Below are 10,829 nucleotides of genomic sequence, written 5' to 3'. Positions count from 1 at the left end.
ATGACACATGCCATACGGAAAACATCCGGCGGTGCAAAATCACAGCATCCACGCCGTGCAAATCTTCGAAAAGCCAGGGCTGACGAGTGTCACGTAGTTCTTGTTCACATTATCGGCGATATTTTCCTGTCTCCGTTGTCTCCTGTGTTCCAAGTCTCCAAAATTCTGAACAGAATATCATCTGTGGCTCCAGCTCTTATGCTACTGAGTTTTGCTTGTTCCCATCAATATTGTTGTTCAGCTGGTAGCAATCAATAAGATCATGTCTTTAGCGGTTCTTGAGGATAGAGCGCTGGATGAATGAGGCCTAATGTCATAAATATTTGACATTGCCTTCACAGTTCTGTAATATTTTAAGTGCTTTAATTGTTACTTTAAATGACATTTATTACTCTATTAAAGTCACGTACTCCAATTCTTTAATACTGTGTCAGTATTGTGTTTCTGTAAACCAAATAACGTCCAATCCTTCCGTCCGACAGTAAACGATTTCCAGCTACATGCATAACACCCCCAGGGCTCCGGGAGTTTTACTCATCAACCTTGGGCTCCTGCTTTATAAATTAAAGATAAACTGATGAGCTTCATCTTCTACAAAATCGTGGTTGTACGGAGCTTGAACTTCGAAAAGCTGGAATATCAATTTTTGTGGAATGTATCCAGTAGAAGTGTATGGCCTTCGGAACCAACTTCGAAAGACTGAGACACGTTGGTCTTGTTGCCGGTACGATTCCCCAAGAAGAAACCAGCATTCTGATTCACACAGAAGCTTGTGACATAATATGTTATGCATTTGGATACTCATACTGTTGCCTTCTTATTATCACTTCTTACCATGCATACAGAAGGTACTAGGTGTAATTTGTGTAATGGTTAATTGTAGCCCATTACACGTGGTCCCACTGAGGGAAGATCAGAATAGGGGATCGACGACTGTCAGATAGACGGGTCGGAACTACTTGTCTGTCAACCACTGCCACTTGCTTAAATATATTTAGCCGTCCCGAATAATCAGAGTGAGCGCACGCTTTGCTCTAGCACATCAGATGCAGAATCATTACTTTAACAGATTGTGCAGTGCTGGATGCATCAAATATTAGTATTGTGCTACAGACACCACAATGCCCAAACTTTCTTTCGCAACTAATTATGACGAGTTTGTGGCACCGAGAAGGTTATCTTGAAGGTTGGCTCTGAAATGATAATTCATCGAACGAGCAAACACACCCGCTGTATGATGACGTCATATAAAAAGCTTAGAGGTAGCAAAGCTAACTACGGATGCAATTACTTCTGCTGCATCCAAGTACTGCGTATGACGTTACTTCAACAGTTCGTGAGTCCAAAATTGACTTTAATGGACGCGCCTAGAGATCCGGCCTCAGTGAGCCTTGACACAAGCATGAGCGGATCCAATTTTGGCGGCCACACATGTACAAGTGGGGTGCACGATACGTGAAGACATGCGATATTTGTCAGCGCGTGAAGGGTGTGCGGCACACAAGTGCTACTGCAGAGTTTCCCTGTTCCTATTGTCTATTGTAAGTCATTCGGTCTCAACTTTATCCTTGGTTTTCCCGATAATGCTGATGGTGCTCGTCTTCATCGACAGACCCAGCAAGATTGTTCGCATCCCTCCATGAAGCGATTTCATCGATGCCGAAGGTTCGGCTATATTGTTCATTGGTCATGTTCTTGGCAATCACGGTGTGCCAGACACCATCGTCTCTGATCGTAATACAAGAATCATAAGTGGTTTCGTTTCGATTTTCGGTGCTCGCGTGGAATGGCTACTGCGGTACACCCGAAGACCGTTAGATAAACATAACGTGCCAACCGAGAGGTCAGCGATGTGTTGAGAAGCTTCCGTAAAATCTCGCAGAATGGAGGTTGTTTCACCATCGGTAGAGTTTGCTATGAGCAATTCGGTTCATTGTTTGTGCGATTGGTGGTGTCTCTGGGGTCAGTGGAGGAGGAGCTCACCAAATCGTTGCCTCATAAACTGATACAATCAATGATGCAAATGTGAAATTGCAGTACAAGGACGCCCTGACCCCTTCCATTATGAGTTGTGTGAATGTGATTACAATGCACAAGATTTACAAAAGGAATACGCAGATCGTCAAGGCAAAATATCTTTATTACTGGGATTACGTACTACTTACTACTGAGAACATATCATACGATGCGGTCTCAAGTCTGAGTATCTCGAAGCTATCACATCGCTCCATCGGTCCATTCCGAGTAGTATCATGCCACGGAAAGCTTACACTATCGACCTGCCAACCTGGCTAAGGACACTTTCAATGTTCTGCGTAGGACCTTCAAGCCCTATCATCACGACGACGTGACTTCCAACCTGGATATCACACAGGGCTATACAAACATGGCCTCAGAGCCACAGCTTCGACGACACGAGAGTCAAAAATTGAACCCCCTTGGCGTCGTCGCCTCAGCATCATCTTATAATTCACGAACATCGTGAAATTCAAAGCCAAAGGAAGGATTGTGAGAGTTGGAATCTTGACAAGAAGTAGATGGCTGCTGATTAGGTTGGCGATGACTTCAAAAGCATATCCACTCGAGCCAGAGCGAGGTACCTTGGGAGGAGGCTCCGCATCATCAGATACGCTAGCCGCGCAAGAGGAGATGTCGCAAAGCCTGCTTCAATCGCCTAATATAAATTCTTGATTGCATCCCCAGGCAATTTTTCATGAACCCATGTAAGATCGCGAACTCTGCAAGTGATCCGTCTCGACACTCGATCGAACACCTCGATTATCTACCGGTACACCAGCAAAAAGAAGTCTCCCCACCTTCGTCAATCGCAATTCCGAGACAGACTAGCATAGAAGAAGCAGAGGGGACATCATCTTCGGTCACATCCCCTCTTTTCGATCGACTCGGAAATTGATTCCTCCATGTCGAGAACGTGGTGGCGGTGAATATCGTCCGCGGTCGAAAGTTCTTAGTGAAATGGCTGGGTTATCCAGCGAACGAAAACACGTGGAAGCCTCGTGGGTCGTATTCTTCGCGATTGCCTCGATATTGCCTTGGCGTTCGATGCGGGTCCAAAAACGGACTCTGGTTAGGGGATTTGCCGCCTCCTTTTTTCTCCCCCCTATCGTCGTGGATTTGACAAATGACCGCACGTGCATCGCGAGCATCTTTGATATCGGAGTGAACCCGATTCTGCGGTGTTAAATGGGAAAATTGAGAGCAAAAGCACATATCACGTATCTCACGTTATACAAATAGTGGACATCCATGGATTCGGTTGCACGTACCCTTGATCACATTAAAGTGTTGATTTCAGAACGTGTGGACGGTATGTATATGAGACTTCAAGATTTTTCTCCAGCACGTGTAATCGGTTCGATGTAGCTAAAAACGCGGTCCGAGATCCATTTGGCCAAAGAGTTTGTCAAACTCTAAGGTGCCATCACCGTGAAACCATTACGACGATCAATTTCATGGTATCGCAAAAAAAGCTGGATGACCGATCTCGTCAATGGATTCTTCATGTCAATCGTCATCCGCTTAAGCTGGTCGTTGATAGATTTTGGCTCAGCGTGTGAGAGTACGACCGACGTGGAACTGGAGCATTATCCAAGCTTGACGGAAAGGCGCCTTTGCATCCTCCGTTCGAGGTGTTTTTTTGCTCTGCGCTTGTCGTCAGCGCAGGTTGTCTTTATTGCTTTTATTCTTTCGGGATCACGAATCCACAAGTTTCAGAGTCGAGAGAAGTTTGAAGATAATATTGTTGAACCCATTCTTGAGTGAAGACTTGTGTGATGGGGTCAGATTCATCGCACATGTTGTGTAAACCACATGTTTGTGTTTGCGTGGTTATGATTAACTATTTATCCAGCTAAGTTGTATATCCATCAATTCCATTATATCAGAAGTGGATGCACTTATCGGTATAGGAAGGTGTAAGGCCTGTGGGCCATAATATCTGTCACTTCACCATTTTTTCTTTGTTCACGTAAATCAACGACATACTGGAAGTGAACAACATGCAGTGAATCGTGTTACCCGATTGAAATTTTCCTCCGAATGTGCGTGCATACGAACGGTCAATTCCTGTCGTAAGAAACCCTAGATACGTGCCTCGCATGTCGCGCAAGGGGTCTTCTAGCACGATGCTTGCGACACGAGATATGAGTCAGCTCACGGAAACAGTAACGCCCGTTATGCACGGCTATGGCGCGTTCCCTGAGTCGCACGCAGAGGTTATGTGCAGCACGAAAGCTGAAGGTTGGAGCGAGGCAACGATCGAAAAATTTCAGGTGCTTAATGCTTAAAAAATGGCGTCTGAAATTCGATCGTGCGACTGATCAAAGCAAATATGCTACACAGCGAGCGGGGTTCAAAAGCCCAAAATGACGCGAATGGGGTGGTGAGCGGCAAAAAACGTAACTAATTACGTGCGATATGGATTGTGCACTTACATTCCCTGCACCATAGGCATGTTGACTGTACAGGCGATTTTGGGACTCGCAACAACGTGGGGTATTGGCAAGGCATGTCAACATTTCTAATTATTTTGTCAAGGTCAAAAAGAATAATGACCTTGAGATGTTGCGGCATGTCCCGAGCAATATGAAGATTGAAATCGAACAGCTTAAGCCGCTTGTGTCATCAGCATCAATGATGTCGCACTCGACCTATAGATGAGCATTTGTGGTAAAGAGCAGGAGAGCTAATTGCGCTACATGTGAGACTCACTAAGGTATGTGTAAAGCGGGGGTACCAGTGACATGCGCTTGTACTTCGGGTTCGGCATGAAAAAGAATATAGCAGCTGGCTTCGACGTCGACGACAATTTTGTTACAGCAACAGGATCTGTAAGCTGCTAAGCATATTATCCTGGCAATGGCATCGCTTGATCAGGAATACCATACAGATGTCAGAGTCTTTTGGTATAAGAGTTAAGACACGCGATGCTCACTTCAATGCTCTCGATCAGGAGTGATATATCGGCAATCTGGTGTGAGCACTCAGGCAGGAATCCGCAAATGCTACGCGTACACAAATTGGTGACGATTGCTACGGCAGAGCTATGTGCTGCATGTCAACGACGGGGGAATGCCAACTATTCGCTTGAGTCGATCGCTCGTTGGCAGTTTGCTACGGACAGCAGAACGTTTACGCCTGAAAGTTGCAGCCGCGAGTCGCAAAGCAATGCTGCAGACACGCTCGTCACGCGTACGAGACTGGAAACTGGCGTATACATTTCTACGTATTGAAGTAGTAAAGTAATGGGGCTTGAATTGTGCACAGTGTCTGATCGCAGCAAACCAATGACGCTCGAGTCTTACAGTAATGCTGACTTTGCCGCATACAATGGAGACAGGAAGTCGCTTACAAGTGCAGTTCAACTATAATCGGAGTGTCCGTGAACTGGACAGAGGCGGCGTGACCAAATTTGTTGCTACATCTGAGATGGCACGCGAGCTTCTAAGTGCTGGAGAAATGAGAGAGTTGCGCCGGCTCTGCCCATCTAGATGTACGTGGATAAATGAGCAGCGATTCTCAGATCAAAGTAGAAGCCTTGTCTCTGTATAGTGCGTTTTAAGCTTGTTAAAAATTTTGCTTGACGGGGCGCGGTGGAGATATGCTATGTCCTTCGGAGCTTATGCTCGCGACTTTATCAATCAAGGCCATGAACCGACACAGACTAGCAGATTTGCAAGCACTTGTAGGATTGCGCTAAGTGTGACAGCGGAGTATGATCGCAAGGATGAATGTTTAAAAGTAGGCTCTGATAAGGTTGTATGTTCCTCGAGCGAGACCAGTAGGCATATGATGGCGTCAGGGATGACACAACTTTATGACGCCCGCAATGACGTGATAAGAAAGGCTTGGAGGTAGCAAATTACACTAAAGACCTTAATTGCAATCAATTTCAAGGTTGTCATCTACTTGGCACGATTTTGTTTTAACAGTCGGAAATATTAATTTGGGCAGCCCTACGGCAGTATAAGGGAGAACTTCGCCGCAACTCGCGCATGACGAATGCTTTCCACAAGGTCTCTCGCAGGTTCGTCAGACTCTTCTACACAAAGAATCTACCAATATGCTCAAGTCAAGCTACATGACTTCTATTTTGCTGATGTATTTCGTAGTCACACTTCATGGTCGGGACCATTGCAAACATAGAAGGAATATGCCGATCGCGCCATCACAATGATCTGCATCAAAGCGCGAAAGGGATTTATCTGCACGAAGGGTAGAGAAAATTTTCGTCTGTAAGCGTGAAAATGTTCATCATATCACTGTAAAAATACGATAATTTCGATTTTACAGTAATGTTCATTATCATAGTTGCATGCGACGATGCGACATTGAGCGAAAGCTTGTCGAAAGCAAAAGATAGTCTCAAGGGCGGTGATACGGTACACGAGCACGAGCATTCCTGCTAGTTTCAGCGGTCAATCAGCACGAGTGTTGTGCCGCATGGAAATTGGTTCACGAATATTTGATGAGCGCATTCGATTAGAAAACGAATATCATACTAAGAAAATAGGTAGAGGTGTTCAATGTGATCGTATAAATGCTGAGTCTACTTCTTTATGGTCATCGAAGATAGGATGCTATAATCAACACGATCGTCTAAGCTCCATCGTTCCACATAAGATTTTATTGCAGTCGCAATTTCTCAGCTGAGCTTTCAACAGATAGTGTGGGGCAATATAATCTGCACTTGTACGTAGCAAGGTAAGTACTCGAACGTGGAGGGTGCTGTTGGAGACGTTGGTGACGTGTCTGCCGACTCGTACCTAAGCCACCATTTACTCCAAGGCAGTAATATGGGTATAAGCGCTTTTTCTAACGGGATTGCCGCATTTGGTAAAAATCATATATATATATTATTACATTGGAAGATTTGACTCGACGTGTTCGCATAAAATGGCGCACAGAGGATGGTATCGTACACTTCAACCAGACATGAATTCGAAACCACTTGAGTAGCTCAACACCCGAGTGATATATATTTGGAATCTAAGCACTACCTTTGATGACAAAATCAAAATGTACTGTATAGCCTGAGACTAGTGCCTCACTGACAGCTGCCGATGGGCATGAACGATTTGTCGGTTTAGAGTCTCTTGGACATGCTCTTGACGGGTGACTGCTACACCTGCTTGAAAATAAGTCAATTCTAATTCAAAACAAATCATGCGTCAAAACTTTCGTCGCGACATCTCCAATTTATAACACGATTATTATTATTTGCATGAAATTGGCTTATTGTGCTGACAACTGCGCTTTTACATCGCTCTAACATGAACTCTCGCATGTCATGATGGTGATGCCGCCAGTTGATAAGGCGTGAGATCAAATCTCCGCGTCGTAGTCCAATCTTCTGTGTGAAGAAAGCTACAAACAAATTGCTAGCGCAATTTTAACGCTCTCAACAAATTGACAATTACGATCAAACCTCCTCAGACTCAGGTTCTACGCAAAGGTATGATTCAGGATAGAACGATTGGGAGTGTTGATCTCAGTGCGGTCAATCTGATATTCTATGATACACCACTAACTGCAGTCGGTACCCCGATTGGAATGCTGTATGCCACAGGGTTTCAAGAACGCTCCCGCGACTTTCAACAGAATGGAAACACATCTTCTTCGTACATTGATAGCGTCTTCGCGAAGTACTTTGACGATTTATTTGCTAAAGTCTAATGCCGATGTTCATTTTGATCATCTTCGTCAAGTCTTCCAGGTAATTCGAGATAATAAATTCTACGCTAACCGGATAAAAGTCATTCTCTTTGCACCTGAAATTCCCGCTCTCGGTAGCTTTGTGGGCGAATATATTGTTTGCGGTAAAGTCAAACTATTAGTGATTGGTATTTGTCAACTATTTGCACACATACGCGCGCAATTATGCAGCGTTAGTGTAACCTCAAACAAATCCTATCGATGAGAATGTTGATTGATGATGATCAAAAGATGACCAGGCGGTATTTGTCGAAGAAAAGAAAGGCTTGAGGAAGACTCTTGTCCTTGCGATTTCACACCACGATAAGCATTTTAATGTTGTCTGTGACGCAAGTGATTATGCCGTTGTTTGTGCGATATTGCAACATAATGATGAGGGTTCAGAGCGAATTGCTTCGTATAAGTCGCGATAACTCCAGCCCAAGGAACGAAACTAACCAGCTCATGAAGAGAGCTTCTAGCGATAGAGTATGCCTTGATTAAGTTTCGTGAGTGCTGGCTTGGAAGGTGCGCTTTGCGATCTATACAGATCGTGCCTGGTTAGGCGGCGAGAGCACTCCTAAGATGTCGCAGAGAATGTCTCAATGATTTCTTTGCGCTTGAAAATTGTGAATCAGCAAGTGTAACGAGGTCTCACGTGCCTTGGTATGAAGAGTTTGGCTCACACATGATGGTGTGACCTTACGATGATGTGGCTACATTTAAACGAAAAGTCAGTACGTGGCTGGACTGTCAGTAGTTATACATTCAAATAGATTTTACAATATTGATAGGCAAAACTATAGATTAGGATGTACGCGGCTTTGCCGAAAACAAAACCGAGAAAGACAGTCTACGTTTTTACGGAAGATTCATTTACGCTTGTCTTAAGGTTGTAATTACTTTTGGAGTAAGTGGATTGCGATCCGCTAAACTCGTGCTGGTTTTAAGTATGGAACGATGGTCACCAAACTTAACCAACTACGGCAGCCCCGCTGCACTTGGTTGCACTCGTAGTCAATCTACACCTGAGTCGTTACGACGGATCCTCTGTGAGGATGGAGCAGTTCTCTTATTTGCTTCATGGCATGCAAGATGAGCTTAGAAAGCTGATGCCTCTACTTGGCCCTGAGTGCAGCGGGGCTACCGTAGCTCTTTGCTTGGATAAAGCTAAGCTAAGGTCACCGACCTTATGTCTTTCAGAGAATTAGTGTAAGTGTAGCAAATCGCAATCCGCTACTAGTAAGTACTAAAGCTTTACGAACACTTCTGCTAAAAAACAAAACTGTATGTTAATTGTTTTATCTGCGGTAGAGCCGCCAATCTCTAAGGCTCTAGGTTATCCTGATTATTATAGAAACACCTAACTAATATAGTAATATGCACTACTACTGGCAATCCTGCCACGTGGTGGCTACTTGTTACGATGTGATCGCACCACTGGGTGATTATACTAGCTGTGTAATACACACCTACGTACGGTCGCACAATCTTTCGCGACCAGTCCTTTTTACAAAGGTACATGTAACCCCGTTACACTCCCATCATTAAATTTGTAAGTATCCTCAATTTTCATTTAACAGTCGCCTCATACAAGGCTCGCGTGTCTGAGACACCTTCACGTTCATAAGAACAACGTTAAACCTTCTACGCTCTATATGCACTGTGTCTGCGACACACAAGACACGCCTGGCTGGTTCCGAGGTCGCCCGCGTGCAAAGCCCTTCTTCTTCTGCACAAGGTGCATCTTTAGACAGTACATCCGCGGCCTTACGGGAAGCACATCCCAAACACCCGGAAACCGAACGCAACACAACGCGCCCGCCTCGGGCGACGAATTTTCTCACCAAGGTATTGGAGGAAGTCGACTACGAGTCGGACACTCATTTCCCAGCATGAGAAGACGAGGAGGGTGAGGCGCGCCAACGGTGCGACGTGAGCCCATCTTGAACCTTACGGATACCGAGTCGGCTCCCCGATCACTCAGCTTTCTGAGGAGTGGTATTATTACCAATCGCCTCGATGAAGCATAGGTGCAGCAACTGGAAGCTGCTCACAGGGCGGCCCCCCTGCGCTAGTAATTACGTTCGGTCTGAGAATTTAGAATGGAATACGTCTTCCGCTCGACAGATCCCGCTACTGAAGCGAAAGCACTGAGCTGAGACGGTCAATGTGCTGAATATCGAAGTATCCGAGTAGGTGAACACCGAGAGTGTATCGGACAGGAGCCCCGAGCACGGCTCGCGGGCTAAACCTGTAGCAGCACGCAACCCACTGAGCACTGCCCAGGTATAGAAGCGGTTGCTACATGCCACGAGTGGCATGGTCGGACGAGGTCCGAGATATCTTGGACAAGGCACTTTAGGTGCGCGTAGATTGGCACGTTATCCGCTGGACGAAGACTGCGGAGCTAGCAGCTCTTCGTAGGATATTGTTCATATCATCAGGGATGCTGTAGAGCAGGAAGTGGAGCTGATACTGTACGATGTTGGGTGCGTGTTGCCACGGGCCAAGCCGAGACGTACAACCTCTGTGAATAGGTGTTAACGGTATGACAGGTAAGAAAGTCGGCGATATCACCCTCGAGGTAGTTCCTAAGGTGGAGGCTCTTCTTGAGCCGGACGAGATTCCCTCGAAGAGTTCGACGATGTCTTAAAGGCATACAACTTAGCCGAAAAGGTCATTTTACAGCCGAAAGAGGAGATCAAATCATCGTGGCTTCTGGATGAAGCTGTCCTAGAGGAAACCAAGAGGGTGCTGAGCACAATGAATTTCAAGACGTCGAATCCGAAGATCCGCCGTCGATTCCACCTCCGGACCAAGGTGTGCGGCATGAGATCGACCTGGTTCCGGGAACCAAAAACTGCATAACACGCCAATGGCCCATGCCTCAGGAGCATTGCAATGTCATTGACGCCTTCTTTTCTGTGAAGCACGCCGAAGGAATGGTGCGTGCGAGCAAGTCTCCCTATTCAACACCCACGTTTTGTGTCTGGAAGCCGAACGGCAAGTGGCGTATCGTTTAAGTTTATAATAAGCTCAACGCTGCCATCATTCCGACACAGACGCCAATTTCTTGGAAGGATAATCTCATGAACAATATGGTTTGATGTACA

The 10,829-nt window shown here is 45.6% G+C and overlaps 2 protein-coding genes across 2 annotated transcripts; one reads left to right on the top strand and one right to left on the bottom strand.

Annotated features, from left to right (window-relative positions):
• PHALS_10825 (uncharacterized protein) lies at positions 1-311 on the top strand (the record flags this gene model as incomplete). The annotated part of the gene is made up of 2 exons (XM_024726319.1): positions 1-208; positions 289-311. 2 exons carry the CDS (start codon positions 1-3, stop codon positions 309-311), a joined length of 231 nt encoding a protein of 76 aa, XP_024577008.1.
• A 5,664-nt stretch (positions 312-5,975) lies between these two features.
• Positions 5,976-6,188, bottom strand: PHALS_10824 (uncharacterized protein; the record flags this gene model as incomplete). Its single annotated transcript, XM_024726318.1, has 2 exons — positions 5,976-6,074; positions 6,138-6,188. 2 exons carry the CDS (start codon positions 6,186-6,188, stop codon positions 5,976-5,978), a joined length of 150 nt encoding a protein of 49 aa, XP_024577007.1.
• Between the last annotated feature and the right edge of the window lie 4,641 nt (positions 6,189-10,829).

Source organism: Plasmopara halstedii (assembly GCF_900000015.1).
Source record: "Plasmopara halstedii genome assembly, contig: Scaffold_525, whole genome shotgun sequence".
Taxonomy (NCBI): Eukaryota; Oomycota; class Peronosporomycetes; order Peronosporales; family Peronosporaceae; genus Plasmopara; species Plasmopara halstedii.
Note: the sequence above shows the minus strand (reverse complement) of the source record. Positions and strands in the feature narration are given on the sequence as shown.